This window comes from Mesocricetus auratus, unplaced genomic scaffold (genome assembly GCF_017639785.1).
Source record: "Mesocricetus auratus isolate SY011 unplaced genomic scaffold, BCM_Maur_2.0 Super-Scaffold_100038, whole genome shotgun sequence".
Lineage (NCBI taxonomy): Eukaryota > Metazoa > Chordata > Mammalia > Rodentia > Cricetidae > Mesocricetus > Mesocricetus auratus.
The window spans coordinates 9560230-9580894 of NW_024429216.1; the positions used below are offsets into that span (position 1 = coordinate 9560230).

The 20665-nt window shown below is 53.8% G+C and overlaps 1 protein-coding gene across 4 annotated transcripts in view; it reads left to right on the top strand.

Moving 5' to 3' along the window:
* Positions 1 to 20665, top strand: part of Grik5 (glutamate ionotropic receptor kainate type subunit 5) — a 64994-nt gene that overhangs the window by 40771 nt on the left and 3558 nt on the right. For 3 of the 4 annotated variants that reach the window (XM_040734295.1, XM_040734298.1, XM_040734297.1), the window contains 7 exons: positions 5869 to 5985; positions 6174 to 6283; positions 6659 to 6832; positions 17324 to 17489; positions 17829 to 18054; positions 19615 to 19743; positions 19865 to 19986. In XM_040734295.1, the coding sequence (XP_040590229.1) occupies positions 5869 to 5985; positions 6174 to 6283; positions 6659 to 6832; positions 17324 to 17489; positions 17829 to 18054; positions 19615 to 19743; positions 19865 to 19986 (1044 nt within the window). The remainder of the gene's footprint in view (positions 1 to 5868; positions 5986 to 6173; positions 6284 to 6658; positions 6833 to 17323; positions 17490 to 17828; positions 18055 to 19614; positions 19744 to 19864; positions 19987 to 20665) is intronic. The other variant, XM_040734296.1, reaches the window with a different exon arrangement.

The window sequence follows — 20665 nt, forward strand, 5'->3', positions numbered from 1 at the left end:
CCACCCTAAAAAAAAAAGACAAAGCTTCACTCTATAGCCTTGGTCGGCCTGGAACTGCATATGCAGACCAGGCTGGCCTTGCACTCACAGAGATCTGCCTGCCTCTGCCTCCTGAGGGTCTGGATCAAAGCTGTAGGCCACCACCCCTAGTCCGCGCTAAACAGACACTTAGGAGAATATACCAGTTGAGAAAAGAGGGTTCCGGCCCGGAAGTGAGGTGGGCTCTGTGGGTGTCTAGGGAGGCCTGACCCCCGACACGGAGGAGTCAGCTGTTGTCCCAGACCCGTCTTTTCCCGCCTAGACCTCGAGTTTTGTGTTTGGGTGTTGGTGGTAAGGAAGAGGTATGTTCTAGAATGAGTCGGCAGCATTCAAGCGCAAAAAGCAAGCCACGGTGGCCGGAGCGTGCAGGGTGCCAGCAAGGCGGGAGGCCAACTCTCCGAGGGCCACCTAGTGACGTGGGAAGCCGTTGTGTGTGTGTTCACTTGTTAGTTCTTAAGATTTATTTGCCTGTGAGAAAATGTGTGCACACATGAATGTCTATTGTCCACAGAGGTCAGAAGAGGGGGGCATGGGACCCCCTGGGACTAAAGACTGGAGTTAGACAGTTGTGAGCCTCCATGTGGTTGCTGGGAATTGAACCCTGGTCCTCTGGAAGAGCAGCCAGTGCTCCTAACCACTGAGCCGCCTCTCCAGCCTCATGGTGTGTTTTGACAGGAGGCCATCCCTTTAGCTTCTATGTGGGCAGTGGATGTGAGGGGTGGGAGGGCGCCTGGGGGGCAAGCATGGCCACCAGGAAGAGCACTGGGGAGCACAGACCTGGGGAGGAGTCAGGGAGGAGTCAGGGAGGAGTCAGGGAGGAGTGGACAGCCCTGGGGGAGGAGTCAGGGAAGAGTAGACAGCCTTGGGGGGAGGAGTGGGCAGACCTGGGGAGGAGTCAGGGAGGAGTCAGGGAGGAGTGGACAGCCCTGGGGGAGGAGTCAGGGAGGAGTGGACAGACCTGGGAGGAGTCAGGGAGGAGTCAGGGAGGAGTGGACAGACCTGGGGGAGGAGTCAGGGAGGAGTGGACAGCCTTGGGGGAGGAGTCAGGGAGGAGTTGACAGCCTTGGGGGAGGAGTCAGGGAGGAGTGGACAGACCTGGGAGGACTCCTGAGCAGAGCTGCTGAACCACAAGAGATGGGCAGAGAGCAAAGGGGGAGCACCACAGGCTTTCTGGGGAGGAGGGGGATCCCCAAACAGTGGACTCAAGGACCACTGGGGTGTGTCTGAAAGGCCAGTGTTTCCATTGTCTGCTCTAGGGTCCTGAGCCACCCTGGAAGGACTATTCTGAATGCACACCCATGCTCGTGCACGCGCACACACATACACGTGCACATGCACATACACACACGCACACGCACATGCACATACACACACGCACACACATGCACGCACGCACACATACACACACGCACGCACACGCACGCACACACACTAGGACCCCCGCGTTAGTTGTGATGTTCCCACACCCCACACCAGTGAACCTCTTATTCATAAATGTGGCCAGTTTAGAAGACAGCAGGTGAATGCTCCCCTCCGAGCCCCCAGGAGCCCCTGCACCCCGGCCTCCTGGTTTGCCTCGGGCTGAGCGGTCTCCTGCACCTAACTCTATCAGGCTGCGCCTCGCCCGCCCTGCTCTCCGGGTTGAACCTGCACCGTCTCTAGGTTCTGGTTCATCATCAGGTCTGTGTGGTTTCCTCCAGACAAGGAGAAGTGAGTTGTCTTTGTGATCTGCCCTTTCTCTCCCGGGTCCCGGGCCTCGCTGGGGACCTATCGGCTCTTTCCTTGGCCTTAGGTTTGTTTCTGGTTTTGGTTTTTAAGGGTTTTTTGTTTTGTTTTTTATGGAATCTCACTGTGTTTCCCTGGCTAACCTGGAACTCACTGTGTAGACCAGGCTGGCCTCAAAAGATTTCCCCCCGCCGGGTGGTGGTGGCGCACGCCTTTAATCCCAGCACTCGGGAGGCAGAGGCAGGCGGATCTCTGTGAGTTCGAGGCCAGGCTGGACCGACAGCCTCGAAAACAATACAGAGAAACCCTGTCTCGTAAAACCAAAAAAAAACCAAAAAAACAAAAAAACCAAAAAAAAAAAAAAAAGATTTCCCCCCTCCCTTTGCCACCCCACCCCAAGTGCTGGGGTTAAAGTTGGGCATCACCACATCCTGTCTTGTTTGTCTGTTTGTGAGTTGTGGCGTGTGGCATGTGAATAGGGTGTTAGTGTTGTGTGTGTATGCATATATTATATGTGTGGTGTGTGTGTATGTGTGTGTGATACAGTTTGTGAGTGCAGTGTGTGTGTAGTATGGTATGTGTGTGTGTGTGTGTGTGGTGGTGAGTGTGATGTATATGTGTGGCATGTGGCATGTGAATAGGGTGTTAGTGTTGTGTGTGTATGCGTGTATTACATGTGTGTATGAGTGGTGTGTGTGTATATGTGGTGTGTGTGTGGGGTGTGTGTGTGTGTGTTACCATGCCACAGACACCCTTGAGAGTCATCCTCAGAAATGTCGTCCTCCACATTTGAGACAGGGTTCCCACTGGCCTGGACTCTGGTTACACACTAGTCTGGCTGGCCACTGGACCCCAGGGAGCCGCTTGTCCCTACCTCCCAATGCTGTGGTTACAAGTGAATTCCACCGTGCCCAGCTTTTCCACACGGTTCCAGGGACTTAACCAGTCCTCCTGCTGACCAGGAAAGCATTTTACAGGCTGAGCTACCTCCTCATTAGTGATGCTGAATTTTGTTTTTATTCTTTTTGTTTGTTTGGCTCTTGTTTTGTTTTGGTTTTGAGACAGGATTTCTCTGCGTAGCCCTGGCTGTCCTGGAACTCACTCTGTAGACCAGGCTGGCCTCGAACTCAGAGATCTTCCTGACTCTGCCCCCCCCCCAAGTGTGGGGATTAAAGGTGTGCACACCCACCACCTGGCTTGTTCTCACGGTCAGTTTTCCTCTGGGCCTTCAGCATCTCTCCCTGAGCTTGGATTACATCACCTCTTCTCTCTGAGGGCTATGACCACTCTCTCTTATGCAGGGTCAGGCGTCCTCAGACGACAGGCCCTGGGCCTGACTGTGCGCCCCTTTCTTCATACACACTCTAGGGTCCTGAACCCAGCCCCAGCCTCCCAAGGGCCTGCACCCTCCCCGCTACAGCCCTCTTCCCTTCTGCCTGGGCTGCCTACAGCTCCCGTGTTCTCAGCCTCGGCCCCCACGACAAGCTCCTCTTCCCAGATTTGGGCTTGGGGATACCCTTGTATCCTCACACCCCGATACTGCAGTCTAGGGTATGAAACTGAAGTGTGGGGTACATCTGGGAGCTGTGTCCCAATGACCTACCCCCCTTTGCAGGACAACAAGCCAATGTGTAGACACATGAACACACCTGCTGAGGGCTTACAGTCATGGGAGGGTGTCACGTCTGCTGCGCGGCCTGTGTCCGAGAACATGCGGAGGGTGTCGGGGATTGAAAACACAGAGACTTGTTCAATGATATAAAGAAAACTTTAAACAGGCTCCAAAAAGGTTCAAGAAAACCTCCTAAGAAAAGCTCCCACCAGAGAAGCTTCTGCTCTCTCCTCTACCCTGGCTGGTTCTGCTCTGACACCAGAGGTGGATGTGTGTGGGTTTTTGAAGGTGCGGTTAGTCTTTGGACAAGGTCGAGGTCAGGGCGGTTTCCGTGGGAAGGCCTTTCCCAGGAACTTATTGTATCATTTTTAGTAAACATGTTTTTACTAAACATTGTCTTACAGCTGCCTACTCCCAGGCAGAAGGGGAAGTGGGTCTCTGCTCAAGGTCTGGTGTTCCCACAGGAGGGGGGGGGCGGGCAGAGCCAGGCTCTGCATTCCCTGAACCTACCCACCTTGCCCTGTTCCTCAACCGTGAGTGTTAAATGCCACAGGGCACTCACTGGGCCCCTGAGAGATGTCACTGTGTGTCCCTACTACAAGTGTCTGTGGTCACATAAGCAGTGTGTGTCACTGTTGGCCAGTGTCTCAGTCATAGTGCATGGAGGCCACCGTGCTGTAGAAATGACCAGGCGGTGTGTGCACATGCAGTATGTGAGAGCGTGTCCACGTGCAGAATGTGTGAGCGTGTCCACTACAGTATGTGTGTGCATGCGTGTACAGTACGTGTGTCTGTGTACAGTATGTGTGTCTGTGTCCAGTATGTGTGAGCATGTCTGTGTACAGTATGTGTGTGTCCATGTGCAGTGTGTGTGTCTGTGTACAGTATGTGTGAGCGTGTCCACATGATGTGTGTGTCCATGTACAGTATGTGTGAGCATGTCCATGTGCAGTATGTGTATCCATGTATAGTATGTGTGTCCTGTGCCCACGTGCAGTGTGTGTCTGTGTACAGTATGTGTGTCCACGTACAGTATGTGTGAGCATGTCTGTGTACAGTATGTGTGTGTCCACGTGCAGTATGTGTGTCTGTGCACAGTATGTGTGTGTCCACGTACAGTATGTGTGTGCATGTGTGTACAGTACGTGTGTCTGTGTACAGTATGCATATGCGTGTCCATGTGCGGTATGTGTGTGCGTGTCCATGTAGCAATGCAGGCTCTCCCTGCTTTGTGTCAACCCTCGGCTAACAGCTGGCCAGTGTCCCCAAAGTGAGGTGATCCTGCAGATCACTGAGTTTGCTCAGAAGGGGTTCCCTGAAGGACAGCTCAGCCTCTGCTCTTCTCTGCCTCACCCTTAGCCACTTGGGGTCCGTTTCCTAACAGCCCTCCCTACGGGAAGTATGCAGCCTTGCCCAAGATCACTGTGGCTGAGCAGGACCTGGGCCCGTGCGTCCTTCAGACGCTGGCCCAGAGCACCGTGCAAACAGAAAAGTTACACCCCACTTTGTGGCTGGCAGCCGCTCCCCTTCCTCATCAGAACCTTGGCTTCTCTGAGACTCCCCCGTCTATAAGTGGAACTAGCTGTGACCCAGAGAGCTTTGGAACAAGTAGAGGCAATCAGGAGGTCATCCTATCCAGGGACTGAGGAGATGTCCCGGTGGGTAAAATGCTCTCCACATAAGCATGAGGGACTGAGTTCAGATCCCGGCACAGAGCCAGGCACAGCAGCAGTGCCTGGGAAGTTGAGACCAGAGGCTGCCTGGCTGAATCACTGAGCTCCAGATTCAGTGACAGACCCTGCCTCAAAAAGTAAAGTGGAGCCGGGCAGTGGTGGCGCACGCCTTTAATCCCAGCACTTGGGAGGCAGAGGCAGGCGGATCTCTGTGAGTTCCAGGCCAGCCTAGTCTACAGAGTGAGTGCCAGGACAGCCTCCAAAACAATACAGAGAAACCCTGTCTCGGAAAACCAAAAAAAAAAAAAAAAAAAAAAAAAAAGCAGCAACCCAGCCGGGCGGTGGTGGCACACACCTTTGATCCCAGCACTCGGGAGGCAGAGGCAGGTGGATCTCTGTGAGTTCAAGGCCAGCCTGGTCTACAGAGCAAGTTCCAGGACAGCCAAGGCTGGCACACAGAGAAACTATCTTGAAAAACAAAACAAAAAAACATCAGTAATACTAATAAATCTGCCAGCCTGTGATGCTAGCATTCAGGAGGTGAAGGGATGAAGAGGAGTTCAGTGCTAGCCTTGACTATACAACGAGTTCAAGGCTAGCCTGAGCAAACTGGGACTCTCTCTCTCGACAAAACAAAAGCAGGGCTGCTGCAAGGGACTTGACCATAGCCTTGTTAGTCAGAGTGGGTCGGAGGGAGGGACTGGGACAGAGCTGTGGCCAGTCCCATCTCTAACTTACACGGAGGTGCCTGCGGGTGTGTCTAACTGCCCACCTCTGCCCCGCGCCCGCCTCCCTCCGCCCCACCTGCTTCCCCTCCAGCAGAAAGCAGACCTGGCTGTGGCAGCTTTCACCATCACCGCTGAGCGGGAGAAAGTCATCGATTTCTCCAAGCCCTTCATGACCTTGGGGATCAGCATCCTCTACAGAGTGCACATGGTACCTCTCCGTGGGGGCTGGGGAGGGGCGGCATGGCTGTGCCCTAGCGTCGAGACCAGGGGCGGGCTTAAGTGGACCTGGGGTTGATGGGCTGGTGGGACTGCTGAGTTCCTAGAGGATGCTGGGCTTGGGCACACGGCTTGTGGCAGGGAGGGGCAGCTGCTCTCAATGTCCTTTCCTCCCCCTAGGGCCGCAAGCCTGGCTATTTCTCCTTCCTGGACCCCTTCTCCCCTGCCGTGTGGCTCTTCATGCTTCTTGCCTACCTGGCTGTCAGCTGTGTCCTGTTCCTGGCTGCCAGGTGAGTGGCCGCCTGCTCCTGGGCAAGGAGGGGTGGGGAGAGGCAGGAGCCCAGCCCACAGGTCACCCGCACTGCCCCCTTGTGTCCAGGCTGAACACTGAGGGCCACGGGGACCCTCTATCTGCTTTCCTGTCCTTCTTGCCCTGTCTCTGTTTCTCTCTTTCCGCATGGGGGTCTGACTTGAGCTTTGGGGGGTCTCTGCCAGGCGTCTCCTCCGAGGTGTCTTAGCATGTCTCCTCTCGGCCCCACCCCCTTTCTGCAAGTGTCCGTCACTCTCTTCCCCGCCCCTTCCGGTCTCTCCTTATCACGGTGGGTTCACCTCTTACCTCTTCTTTCGCTAGCCTCAGACTCATCCCCCCACCCATCTCTCCACAGGCTGAGCCCCTATGAGTGGTACAATCCGCACCCGTGCCTCCGGGCACGCCCCCATATCCTGGAGAACCAGTACACACTGGGGAACAGCCTCTGGTTCCCCGTGGGTGGGTTCATGCAGCAGGGCTCGGAGATCATGCCCCGGGCGCTGTCCACGCGCTGTGTCAGCGGAGTCTGGTGAGTCTCTTCGTGTCTACACTGTCAGAACCGGGAGGTCTTCCTTTCAGGGATGGGGGCTGCTGCGCTCTCCCCAGCGAGTCCCCGTTCCCCTCCGCAGCCGTGCGATGAAAAGCCGAACCTCAGCAAAGTAGCCCACTGTCTCTGTGTATGGCCTTGGCTGGGGGACATTTATAAGCATTTGAAGATGGCCGGGGCAGAATTGCGCGTTTGAGAGCAGCGTGAGCTTAAATATCAAGTTCGAGGCCACCATGGGCTACTAATGTGACAGGCTCCAAAAAAATACCAAGGGCTGGGGCCATGGCTTAGAGGTGGAATGTTTGACTAGCGTGTGCAGGGGCCCAAGTTCAATCCTAAGCATGTGAGCATCAGCGATGTGGGCATCAGGGAGTCTGTGCTCCAAAGTATAGAAAAGTGAGCAGGCTGTGCTGACGTGACAGGCGGGGCCGTTGCTGCCGCTTTCTGTGACGTTGCCCTGGTTGTTACAGAATCTAGAGCGGGACCCAGTGTCCTGGATAAGATTCACTGTCCCCCTGGATCATGCACCGGGAAGCCCGTGACAGCTACCACTCACGGCGCCTGGCCCACACTCTTTAAAATATTTGTCTGCTTGCTTATTCTTTCTGTGTGTGTTCATGCGTGTGCGGGTCCGTGTGCACCTACAGGGGCAGCCGCATCCGTGCACGTGAGGGCTTCTCTGTGGGTGGTGTGTATGACGGATGCGTTGCATGTATGTGTGGGCACATATATGCATGCATGCATTTGCGTGTGCCCACGGGTGCAAGAGTGTGCAGAGACTGGCGCTGAATCTCATTCCCTGCTGCTCTCCACCCAGTTTTGTGAGGCTGAACCCGGAGTGTGTGCCAGTTTAGCGAGAACAGAAAGGTGGAGAGAGACAGCCGTCTGTCCTCCACATGCACACAACCCACATCACCTACACAATAAACAACCAAGCAGCCAAGGCGTGGCAGGGGCTGGGGATACACAGCTCGGTTGGTGGCAGGACCTGGGGATACACAGCTCGGTTGGTGGCAGGGGCTGGGGATACACAGCTCGGTTGGTGGTGAAGCGCTTCCTTAGCCTGCATCAACATCTGGCTTCAGTCCCCAGCAGAGTGCACACAGGGCCCGGCGTATACACCTGTGTTCTCAGCCTGGGAGATACGGGCAGGAGGATCTGCTCAGGGCCATCCTTGGCTACATACTGAGTTTGGGGAAAGCCTCGGCTATAGAAGACCTTGTCTTAAAAGAAGAGGGATGGGGGCTAGGAATATAGCTTAGTATAGAACACTTGCAGCCAGGTCGTGGTGGTGGCGCACGCCTTTAATCCCAGCACTCGGGAGGCAGAGGCAGGAGGATCTCTGTGAGTTCGAGACCAGCCTGGTCTACAGAGCGAGTTCCAGGACACCCTCCAAAGCCACAGAGAAACCCTGTCCCAAAAAACTAAAAAACAAAAACAAGCAAACAAAAAACCCTACTTGCCCAGGGTGTTCAAGGCCCTGAGTTTAATACCAAGCACTGGAAAAACAGAAATTCAGGTGATACCTCTGCATTCACTCCCACATCTGCTACAAAGATCACTACCAATTTAGTGGTTAAAAGTGACATTAATGGCCGGGCATTGGTGACACACGCCTTTAATCCCAGCACTCAGGAGGCAGAGGCAGGTGGATCTCTGTGAGTTCGAGACCAGCCTGGACTATCAAGTGAGTTCCAGGACAGCCTCCAAAACAGTACAGAGAAATCCTGTCTCGAAAAACCAAAAAAAAAAAAAGTGACATAAATGTCTTTCAGTTCCGGACTAAACTAGATCTGCTGGAGACTTGCTTCAGGTTCCAAGGAGACTGTGAGGAGTTGACAGGGGTTGGGGGATAGGGTGGGGGTGAGGATTCGATCTCAGGGTGAATCGGGATGGCTGCCAGCAGCGTTTAATTAAAAAAAGACTGTACCTTTCCTTCTTCCTTCCTTCCTTCCTTCCTCCTTCCTTCTTCCTTCCTTCCTTTCTGTCTGTCTGTCTTTCTTTCTTTTTTCAAGACAAGGTTTCTCTGTATTGTTTTGGAGGCTGTCCTGGAACTTGCTCTGTAGACCAGGCTGGTCTCGAACTCACAGAGATCCGCCTGCCTCTGCCTCCCGGGTGCTGGGATTAAAGATGTGCGCCACCAACTCTCGGCTAAAACTACAACTTTTATATGCTGTAGTTGCACATAGGATTAAATGGGAAACCGGGGTGTGTGAGCTGGGCTGTGGCTTGAGACCAGGGGTTGACCTTGACAATAGGCACCAGTCCTGCGCTAATGAAGGGTGACAATTCCTCTTGCTAGAGATAAGAATGACTGCTTTATCAAGCAGGAGCTTTCCTCAAGCCCCTAAGAGAACAGAGGCCCTTGTCCAAATGTCTGACCTCAGGAAAGGACTTCTTCTGGGGAGCATACATTATACTACAATTTCTTAGTCTTACTGTACGGGCCTGTTACCCTCTTACCACTCCCGAAAGAGAAGGTCCTGTTGTCTCTCTCTTTCCCATTGCACAGGATCATTTTGATTTCTCTACACTCATTAACTGAACTCTTGCCCTTAATGGCCTCAGGCTCTGGATCTGAAATGTAGGCAGCTCATCCTTGGGATCAGGTGTGTCTGGTAAATCTCTGACTTCCTGTTCTTGGTGTTGTGCCCAAGTTGCAAAGTCCCCAGAGACCACTAGGAAGACAGACCCACTAAACTGCAAAAGCGAGGTTTTAATTGTTCATCCAGCCTTGACAGGGACCCCGTCTAGCAAGCTGACACAGCAGCCTCCAGAGGGAGTGAAGTTCCTGTCTACTGCTAGGTTTTAAAGACAAAAGTTACAGGATTACATCAGTAGGTACGGGTTGGTTTCTGATTGGTTGATATTTGGGAACAATCAGGTGCATTTCTCAAAGTCATATTTTGGCATGAAATACCTGTGTACCGATTATTTTCACTGGTCAGTGCTGAGAGGGAACATTCTGGGGTTTCTATGGCATTGTCTTGTTACTTGCAGGTGGCCTGTTGTACATAGATTACCAATAGTTTTCAGAACTATATCCTGGAAACTATAGGGGAGGTTTTGGTCCTCCCTGGAGTTTCTTTTGTGGCCAAACAGTTCCCAGGAACCAAGCATCTAGGAGACTGGGGGGACGAGGTCTGGAGTTTCTTTGTGTTCAGTTTTGGCCCTAGACTCCGGGAGGCCAGAGGATCTGGAGTTTCCTTGTGTCAGAGGCCTACGTGTCTTTTCTGTAGCCTGTCATGGCTGCTAAAGCAGGGGGCTGAGTGAGGGTCTGGTCCCTTCATTTCTAAAGTATTAGAAGTGAAGCCTTTAAGTTTAGTTTACCCCTTTCACTTGGGGTAATTAGAAGGGTACAATGGAATTACTGCTTCCACAGTGGTGGGGATTTTTTCCAAAGAATTAATTTTTGTCTACAAAGGCTACCTTGTACACATTTCCATCCTTTACCAAAACCCACACAAAATTTCCCAAAGGGAAAGGCATTAATAGTGAGAATCATTACAAATGAAAGTTAAACAGTGCTGGAGAAATGTGGTCTGCAATGCCGCAATGCTGGAGACTGTCAAGCAGCAACGGTCACCATAGATCTGACAGGGCTAAAAGTCACTAGTAGGCCTGCCTCCTGCAGACCCCCAAAGACCTCTTTGCTTATCTTTTCCAGCTTTTAGAAGCCTCCTGCGTTCTCTGACCTATGGCCCAATTCTTAAAAACAAAACAAAACTTATCATCAAATCTCTCTCTGACTTGTCATTTATTTTTGCAAAGCAAGATATTGAATCTATGGATTTGTGCATGCTAAGAAGGAGTTCTACAGGCTGGCTCACAACCGAAAATATAAGAAGGAGTGCTACTTACCCTCACTGGGGGATTCTAGGCAGGGGCTCTACCACTGACCACACCCCCAGCCCCTCACTGGGGGATTCTAGGCAGGGGCTCTACCACTGACCACACCCCCAGCCCCTCACTGGGGGATTCTAGGCAGGGGCTCTACCACTGAGTTACACCCCAGCCCCTCACTGGGGGATTCTAGGAAGGGGCTCTACCACTGAGCTACACCCCAGCCCCTCACTGGGGGATTCTAGGCAGGGGTCTACCACTGAGCTACATATCACCTGCCAAGTTTTTGCTCTTGAATTTTGAGACAAGTTCTCGTCAAGTTGCTTACACTTGTGTTGAATTCACTCTTGTAGCCCCAGCTTATCTTGAGCCTTTTGTCCTCCTGCCCCAACCTCTGGAGAACCTGAAATTACAATGTTTTTCCTCTAGACTTGCCTCTGATTTCCTGTCACACCCACACCCTTGTGACTCAGCAGGCCTGGGTCCAGGGTCGCTCCTCGTCTTAGCCCTTAATTTCATCTTCACATGGGAGGACAGGTGGATGCTTTCCAAGGGCTAAGGGGTGGGTGTCTGGTGCGGATTCTGCTCCCTCGCATCCCAGGTGAAAGGTGTTAGTGTGGTCAGAGCAGCGGTGCCTCAGCTGCATTGACTGACCCTGAGTGGCGGACGGGTGCCCCGGCAGAGCTGTGGACAGTTGTCCTGAGTTGATGACTCTGTACTGTCCTAAAGGCAGGGACCCAGGCGTCTCCACTCTGTGAGGCCTCCCTCTTCCTCCTCAGCCTGGGACCTGCTTCTTGAGGGCCACGTGGTCTAGCCAGCCATCCCCCGCCCTCTCCCGTGACAGTCACCCAGGAAGTCTCTCGGTGCTCACTGGAGCTGTCTGCCTAGTCTCATACCCTTCCGCACGCCTGGGTTCCACCCATCCAGCAGGCACTGGGTAATCTCCACATGTGACTCGATGGCAGTGGCTGCAGGTCAGGTCCCCACCATCGTACAGTAGGACTGTAGGGTATCGCTGCTATCATCCAGCCCAGTCCCCTGCAGCCACACCCCCAGCTCATCACCGAAGACAGACCGCTCAGAGGGCAGCATGCCAAAGGCTGTCCCTGACCGCCAGGGCTGCCCTTGCTCACTGTTGGGAAAGGGAGTGCCCTGACCTTACTCTCCTTGCTGTCTGAGCCCTGTCTGCTTTCAAATCTCAGTGTCCAGGTTTACCTCCTCTCAGCTACCGTCTTCCCACCCTCCTGACCACGCCCCCAGCCCCTCACTGGGGGATTCTACGCAGGGGTTCTACCACTGACCACGCCCCTCACCCTGATCCAGCCGGCAGCAAGGCTTCTCTCCTTACCCCAGCCCTCACTTCACGTGTGACCCCTGTACCCCTGTATCCATCACCACCTTGCCTGAGGCAGCGTGTGTGCCGTGCTAGCTGCCCCCTCCCAGAGTGCTCTGGAGCTTCAGCACCCAGCTTCACATTGCAAACCCCCCATATGTTCACTGACACCTGCAATGTTTGCAGACCCTCTTTTCATAACTAATGTTATGCTCTTCCATCCTGAGCTCATACTCAGTTTTGTTTTGTTTTGTTTTTCGAGACAGGGTTTCTCTGTGTAGCTTTGGAGCCTGTCCTGGAACTCGCTCTGTAGACCAGGCTGGCCTCGAACTCACAGAGATCCGCCTGCCTCTGCCTCCCGAGTGCTGGGATTAAAGGTGTGCGCCACCACGGCTGGTTGATATTCAATATTTGTAGGGCTGGTGGGATGGTTGCATGATTAAGAAAGCATATAACACTCTTGCAGGAGACACAAGTTCAGTTCCCAGCGCCCAATTCAGTAGGCTCACAACTGCCTGGAACTGCAGTTCTAGGGATCCAACACCCTCTTGTGGCCTCCAATGGCACTGCACTCACATGCACAGACACACAAGATTTTTTTTTTTGTAAACAGTGCTCTAGTTGTAATGAGAAAAAGAAGGTTGTGTGATTTATTGTTTTTTGAGACAGGTCTCACCATGTAGCCCTGTCCGTATTGGAACTCACTGTGTAGACCAGGCTGGCCACAAACTCACAGTGCTGGAATTAAAGGCATGCGCCGTCATGCCCGGCTAGGCGATATGATTTGCAACTGGGAATGTAAGAGCAATAAAGCAAGTGCTTGTGTGTGAATATGTCAGCGGGCAGAGACGAGGCAGGGGACGTCTGCTTGGAATGAGTCGATTTGGGATGCCGAGAAGTAAGGTCATTGATTGGAACATCATTAACGCTCAGAGTTTGACACTGAGAAATAGTTGGCAAAGGGACACGCTGGTGCCGGTGTGAGTCACCGGGAACTGATGCAGCTGTCCCGAGCATCTTGACTTGGTGACTCAAACACCGCCGGAATCGCTGTCCTAAATGTGACTTCCAGAAATGGTGAGCATTTTTCCGCAGTTCCCCACACAACGGCATCCAGCCCTTAAGCCGAGTGAGAGCCACACTCTGGAGAGTCAGTTTATACCGTGACCATGCAAGAAATGCGTGTGCTCCCTCCACGAATGCGTCAGGCTTTGGGAATTGTGTCGTTCAGGCCAGGCCTTGAATTGTCAGCCTGCCCACTGGCAGAAACCAGGACAACTAACAGAGTGCCCCCACACTCGACCTGACGCGAAGCACCTCAAGACGAATGTCCCCACTGCAGGCCACTCCTGAATGCACTGGGCCAGGGCTGCTCATTTACAGACTCCCCATCCGAGCCTTTCGCGTATCCAGCCAGCTTGGGCTGATTCTCTCGGGTAGTAACAGCTAGGCCCAAATTTACCCTGTCCATCATAGCTCAGTGACAGCCAGTCTTGTCTCCCTGTGCCTGTCACCACTTCCTGTCCGCCATGTTGCAGTCTCAAGGGACAGCCTGGCACCTGTTACTTGCTAGGCGGCCACTGGGTCGTTTCTTGATAGTGAATAACATTAGCCTATGAAGTGGGTGTGGAGAAACTCAGTTCCCAGAGAGATTGTCAGTCCCCGGGCATCATGTCAGGGTTAGAGATTTGGGTTTATTTTGTTTGTTTTGGTTTGGTTTTGGTTTTTTTTTTTTTGAGGGGGTTGGTTTTTTTGAGACAGGGTTTCTCTGTGGCTTTGGAGGCTGTCCTGGAACTAGCTCTTATAGACCAGGCTGGCCTCCAACTCACAGAGATCCGCCTGCGTCTGCCTCCCGTGTGCTGGGATTAAAGGCGTGCGCCACCAACGCCCAGCTTAGAGATTTTTTTTTTCTGTAGGAAACTATATTATTTACCCTTCTGTCCACTCAGCCCCAACCCAGAACCTTCGCGCATACGCTAGGCAGAGGCCAGTGGCCTGTTCTCGTTAATGCCTGCTAAGGAGCCAATGGGGTCAGGGAGGCCCTCTGGGGTCTGTGGCCTGTAAGAGGGCCTTGCCACTTTTACTTGGCAGGAGTGAGGCCAGGGTATAACAAATGGCAGCCAACCCCATTGGGTACCTCTTCTCCTTCCTGAGTCAGGCAATGTCACTAAGACAGTGACAGTAAACACTCGCCTCGCGCGTCCTGTGTTATAGGTTAGCCCGCTCTTCATCAAACCCAGTGTGGAAGAGCCAGCAATGATGTGACCCACCCAGGTGAGGACGCCAAGGCCCCAAGGTCACCCAACTAGCTGCCGGTAGAGCCAGGACTTGGGGATTTTCCAGCTCTTGCTGTTGCTGATTTCCAATTCGCTTCCATTGTGGTTGGAGAGCATCCTCTGTAGTACTCTACTCCTTTTAAATTGATTGAGACTTATTTCACCACTCGCTCTCTCGGGAAACGTTCCCTGCGCTTGCCCTGGAGGTGGAGTCCAACGCTGCTGGGTGAAATGTTCTAGAAATGCTATTGAGTGTCAGTGGTTTGAGGTTGTTGTCCTCGGCTTCTGCCTCCTCGCTGGTTCTCTGTCCGACTGTCCTGTCGTCCACAGAGAAGGAAATCGCACGGAGTGTCTCCCCGCGATCCTGGAGAACCCTGTGTTCTTCAGCTGTCAGTGCGCTGTCTCACTGCTTTGGGTTTGTGCTCTCTCTCTCTCTCTCTCTCTCTCTCTCTCTCTCTCTCTCTCTCTCTCTCTGTCTCTCTCTCTCTCTCTGTCTCTCTCTCTCTCTGTCTCTCTCTCGTTGAGGTTAGAACCCAGAGCCTTAGAACAATACTTTATTACTGAGCTAAACTCACAGCCTTTCATTGGTGAATTCCTGGCAGGTTCTGTACAGCTGAGCCACACCCCAGCCCCTCACTGGGGGATTCTAGGCAGGGGCTCTACCACTGAGCCACACCCCAGCCCCTCACTGGGGGATTCTAGGCAGGGGCTCTACCACTGAGCCACACCCCAGCCCCTCACTGAGGGATTGTAGGCAAGCATTCCATTGTGGAATCAGTTTTTGCTTTATAACTTTTACTTCGTTTTGAGACTTTATAACGTTTTTAAAAAATTTCTTTATTGCCAGGCAGTGGTGGCACACGCCTTTAGTCCTAGCACTTGGGAAACAGAGGCAGGCAGATCACTGTGAGTTCAAGGCCAGCTTGGTGACAAATACCTTGACTCCCTGAGCTGTCTCTTGCCAGCCCTGCTGTGAGTTTTGAAAGTTCTGTAATTATGGGCACTGATACCTGGAATTGCTCCTCTTGTTCTGTCCCCTCTGTCATCAGACCTTGTATTGCCCTCTCAGACCTTGTATCTCCTTCCTGCCCTCCGTGTTTGTTCTGAACTTAATATTACACTACAACTTTCGGATTCCTAGTGTTTACATGGTGTATAGCTTGCCCATCATTTTATTCCAGTCTACCTGGATCATTGTGTGTGTGTGTGTATGTGTGTGCACGCACATGTGCGTATGTGAAATTTTATTTGATTATATCATGTAGATGGTTATTTTTCCTGCCTGTGGTGTGTGTACCACATGTGTGCAGTACCCAAAAAGGGCAGAAGAGGGCATCAGATCCTCTGGAACCGGAGTCGTAGATGGTTGTGAGCCGCCATGTCAGTCAAACCCATGTCCTCTGTCTCTTCAGCCCTCCCATGTGCTTATTATTGGATCTACCGAATGCCTCTGCTTAGAAGGAGCTCACAAGATTCTCCGCCCTGTGTGCACTCTGTGGGGTTGTTCTTTGCTTGAGAGGAGCCTGTCTGTCCTCCTGGGGTCTCACCTCACCCACACACACACTGATATTCAGCAGAGGCTCAAGTGAACCCTGTGTTTCAGGAACACCCTCTGTGTGTGCCTCTTTTGCATATTCTATGGACAAAATCCCAGTCATCTGCACTCCTATTGAAGCCCCGTCTCCATCGCCTCAACTTCCAGGATTGTAGCTTTTTCCTCCCCTGTAGCTTAGTTTATGAATTAAATACAGTCACATAGCTGAGACAAAAGCCAGACTCACCATGTGTAGAGCCCCACGGTGCCTATTGGGGCCTCCATCTGAAGATGTTTTCCTCTGGAGGCTGGCCCTGGGAGCATAGGCCTGTAACCTCCGCTGTTTAGTGCACTGAGACAGGGATGTGTTGAATTCAAGCCAACACATTCAAAGCCAGTTTGGGCAACATCATGAGATGCTATCTCAAGTTTAAAATATGGGAGGTGCCAGGCATTGGTGGCACACGTCTTTAATCCCAGCACTCGGGAGGCAGAGGCAGGTGGATCTCTGTGAGTTCAAGGTCAACCTGGTCTGCAAAGTGAGTTCCAGGACAGCCAGGGCTACACAGAGAAACACTGTCTCAAAAAACAAGCAAGTAAACAAAATATGGGGTTGAGAGATGGCTCAGTGGTTAAGAGCACTGACTGCTCTTCCAGAGGTCTGAAGTTTGGTTCCTGGCATCCACCTTGAGTGGCTCATACACACCTGAAATTCCAGCTCCCCAGTATCCATTTCCCTCTTCTGCCTCCGTGGGCACTGCATGTCCATGATGCACACACATACATGATATAAAACACTCATACAAAGCCAGGAGTTGGTGGCGCATACCTTTAATCCCAGCACTCGGGAGGCAGAGGCAGGTGGATCTCTGTGAGTTCAAGGCCAGCTTGGTCTACAAAGCAAGTTCCATGAAAGCCTTCAAAGCAATACAGAGAAACCCTGTCTTGAAAAACAAAACAACCCCCCCAAAAAACCACTCATGCACTGAAAAATATATAGGTTGATATAGATATGTTTTCCTAAATATAGCTAGGAATGTAGCCCAATGGCAGAGCCCCTGCCTAGAATCTCCCCAGTAAGAGGCTGGAGGGTGGCTCAGTGGTAGAGCCCCGGCCTAGAATCCCCAGTGAGGGGCTGGGGGCGTGGCTCAGTGGTAGAGCCCCTGCCTAGCATGCTTGTGACTAGTTCTATTCTCTATACTGTATGTATTTTCTCTATTCTGTCCAGCTTTTTTAGCTGCTTACATTGAGAGTGTATTCCCAGACCACCTTCCCCTCTTATACCTAGAGTCAGAAGTTTCTGGAAGCTGTACTTAGCCCAGCGAGGCAAGCTCCAGAGCCCCATTCCTGGCCTCTGCCCTAACCAGCAGGCACTGAGCTAGTTGAAGATCAAAGCCACTGAGGTCAAGGGTCAGGAGGGGGCCGTGGTTACAGGTCAGGGTGCAAGAGCTGGCCCCAGCTTGTAGCTCACGCCTCCCACCCCTCAGGTGGGCGTTCACTTTGATCATCATCTCCTCCTACACGGCCAACTTGGCGGCCTTCCTCACGGTGCAGCGCATGGAGGTGCCCGTGGAATCGGCCGACGACCTGGCGGATCAGACCAACATCGAGTATGGCACTATCCACGCCGGCTCCACCATGACCTTCTTCCAGGTGGGGCACCCAGGACCATCCCAGGCTGGGCGTGAGGGCAGTGGCCGTGCCTGGCCAGCTGCCAAGGGGAACTGCTGCCTGGGAGACACTGACCTCCCTCTGGTGATTGGAAGCATGGAGGCAGACGGGAATCTAACTGAGCCAGTCCTGGGCGGTTCCGGAGGAGCAGGGTCAGGGAGGCTGCGGCAGGGTTGGGCCAAGGGATGAGATTTGTCAGGAGGAAGGAGGGGGAGCTACAAGGTGAGAAAAATTCACTATTGAGTATGTGGAAGGGGGGGACAGGGCTCAAGGGAAACCGTCAGTGACCCTCACCCATCTTCCCATACTCCCTCCGCCAAGAACTCGCGGTACCAGACGTACCAGCGGATGTGGAACTACATGCAATCGAAACAGCCTAGCGTGTTCGTCAAGAGCACGGAGGAAGGGATCGCCCGAGTCCTCAACTCCCGCTACGCCTTCCTCCTGGAGTCCACCATGAACGAGTACCACCGGCGCCTCAACTGCAACCTCACTCAGATCGGGGGCCTCCTCGACACCAAGGGCTATGGCATCGGCATGCCGCTGGGTAGGAAGGAGGAAGCGTGGCTGAGCCTGGAATGTGGGGGAGACGGGGACGCACAGTAACCATGTGTGCAGGGGAGCCCTGGACCATCCCAGGCCTTGTGTCAGACAAGCAGCCTGGCCATGGGCCCTGGGCAGGTGCGGACACCGTCCCCAGCCTCTGTGCTTTAAGCATGTGAAAAGTAAGCCTAGAGGCCAGTGAGCTCCAGCCGCGGGGATATCACGAGAGCTGAGGTGACTACGTGTACACCTCAGGAAACGTGCGCTGTGAGACAGGGTTTAGGTTTGTTTGTTTTTTAGTTCTGTGAGGCAAGGGTTCACCGTCAGTGGGTCAGGCTGTAGGCGGGGATGATCTTGAAATTCTTGATCCTCCCAGGTCTTCGTTCCTTGTACTAGGGTCATGTAGTACAGGTGTCACCATTGTTCACCTGTATCACCATGCCCAGTTGTGTCATGGCCATCTGTACCATGCTCGGCTGTGTCTCCATGCTCGGCTGTGTCTCCATGCTCGGCTGTGTCTCCATGCTCGGCTGTGTCTCCATGCTCGGCTGTGTCTCCATGCTCGGCTGTATCTCCATGCTCGACTGTGTCTCCATGCTCGGCTGTATCTCCATGCTCGACTGTGTCTCCATGCTCGGCTGTATCTCCATGCTCGGCTGTGTCTCCATGCTCGGCTGTGTCTCCATGCTCGGCTGTATCTCCATGCTCGGCTGTATCTCCATGCTCGGCTGTGTCTCCATGCTCGGCTGTGTCTCCATGCTCGGCTGTGTCTCCATGCTCGCCTATGACTTAGCTGTCTTTGCTTCATGTTCTTTACACCTAGCCTGCACCCCCTACCCCCCTCATCCCCCACCTCCCCATCCCCCCCGCCCGCTCACAGCAGAGACTCAGAAAAAGCAGGAGGAACAGGGTATGCTTCAGGATACACTGTTTCAGTGCCCAGTGCTAGGAACGCAAACACTAGTTTGTCTCCAAACCTCGATACTGTTTTCTCTGACAGTGAGACCTGGGCGCCCGCTAAGCATTAACCTTCTCTGCTTGCCCTCTCTCTCTCCTGCCTGGCATGCAGTAGGAGAGAGCGAGCGCATAGAGGGAGGGGGGTGCAGAAGTGGAGGACGGGGTCCACTCAGCCGACTGCTCTGTGCCCTTCCGGGCGGCAGGCACACCAGGCCGCAGACAGTCATGTCCTATTGCAGCAGGCGGTGACATGTGCTGGGGACAGAGGTGGTAGAGACTGACAGGCAGCGGAGGACTTGGTGCCATTTTGAATAAATTGGCCCAGGGAGACTCGCGAGGAGCCAGCGTGTGGGCAGAGCCCTGAGGGAGAGGAGGGAAAGGGCGTTCGGGCAGAGCAGGGCTTTGCCTGGCAGAGGCTTTGTGGATGCGCTGGGTGAGCCTCGAGCAGGGAGGGGCTCCTAGGGATGAGAACCTCATCCTAGCTGCAGTCAGCTTGGAGCGGCCTGACCTCCTCCTCGGCTACTGTGTGATGAGGTCACGGGAGGGGCAGGGCAGGTGGGGTCTGGGGTAGCGGGGCTCACGGCGATCCCCTCGTGTGCCCGGCCAGGCTCCCCGTTCCGGGATGAGATCACGCTGGCCATCCTGCAGCTCCAAGAGAACAACAGGCTGGAGATCCTAAAGCGCAAGTGGTGGGAAGGGAGCCGGTGCCCCAAGGAGGAGGACCACAGGGCCAAAGGTCAGCCGCCCTCCCGTGCCCGCTCCTCCCAGAGACCCCGTGGGCCCGTGCCCGCTCCTCCCCAGAGACCCCGTGGGCCCACGCCCACACGGCCCATGCCCCGGCTGTCCCCGCCCCCCAGGTCTGGGCATGGAGAACATTGGAGGGATTTTTGTCGTGCTCATCTGTGGCCTCATCATTGCCGTCTTCGTGGCGGTCATGGAATTCATCTGGTCCACTCGGAGGTCAGCCGAGTCCGAGGAGGTGAGGAGACTGACTGTGGCTGGGGGAGCAGCAGGGGAGACCCCCCAAGTGGTGGGTGGCACTTGGGTGATGGGGAGGGGGTGTAAGAGGTAGGGAGGGGTCAGGGAGGGAAGGGAGGAACTCCTGATTGGGTAAAGGAGGTCCCAGCAGAGGTGACAGATCAGAGGGCTAGACAAGGACTCAAGGGTATGAGGGAGGACAGGGGAGGGAAGGAGAGCCCGGGGAGCCACGAGAATTCAAGGACCCCCCAAAGAAAGGGTGCGGAGGACCCCAGAGGCTACCAAAGAAGCAGCTGGGGCGGTGGCGCCCTCCGGAGGCAGAGGCGTGCGCACGCACGGATCAACCTTTCAGGACTGTCCTCATCCACACAGTGAGTTCAAGCCCAGCTTGAGCCACGCGACATCCTGTTTGAGAGAGGGACAGACAGACAGACAGATGAAGCATAGTGGCTTCGTAATCCCAGCCCTTGAGAAGCTGAGGCAGGAAAATTGCTACAGTTTGCCCCAGCCTTTCAAGTGGTAGCTGAAAAGTTTCTACACCCTGATAAGCCTCTCCGCCAATGCAGCAATCCAAATCAGACCAAATCAAACCGAATTGGAAAAAGCCAACGTTTAATGCGCCCCCTCGCTGGGGGGGACCTTCCAGTTCCCCAGAGAGGAGACGGGAAAAGGAGACCGGA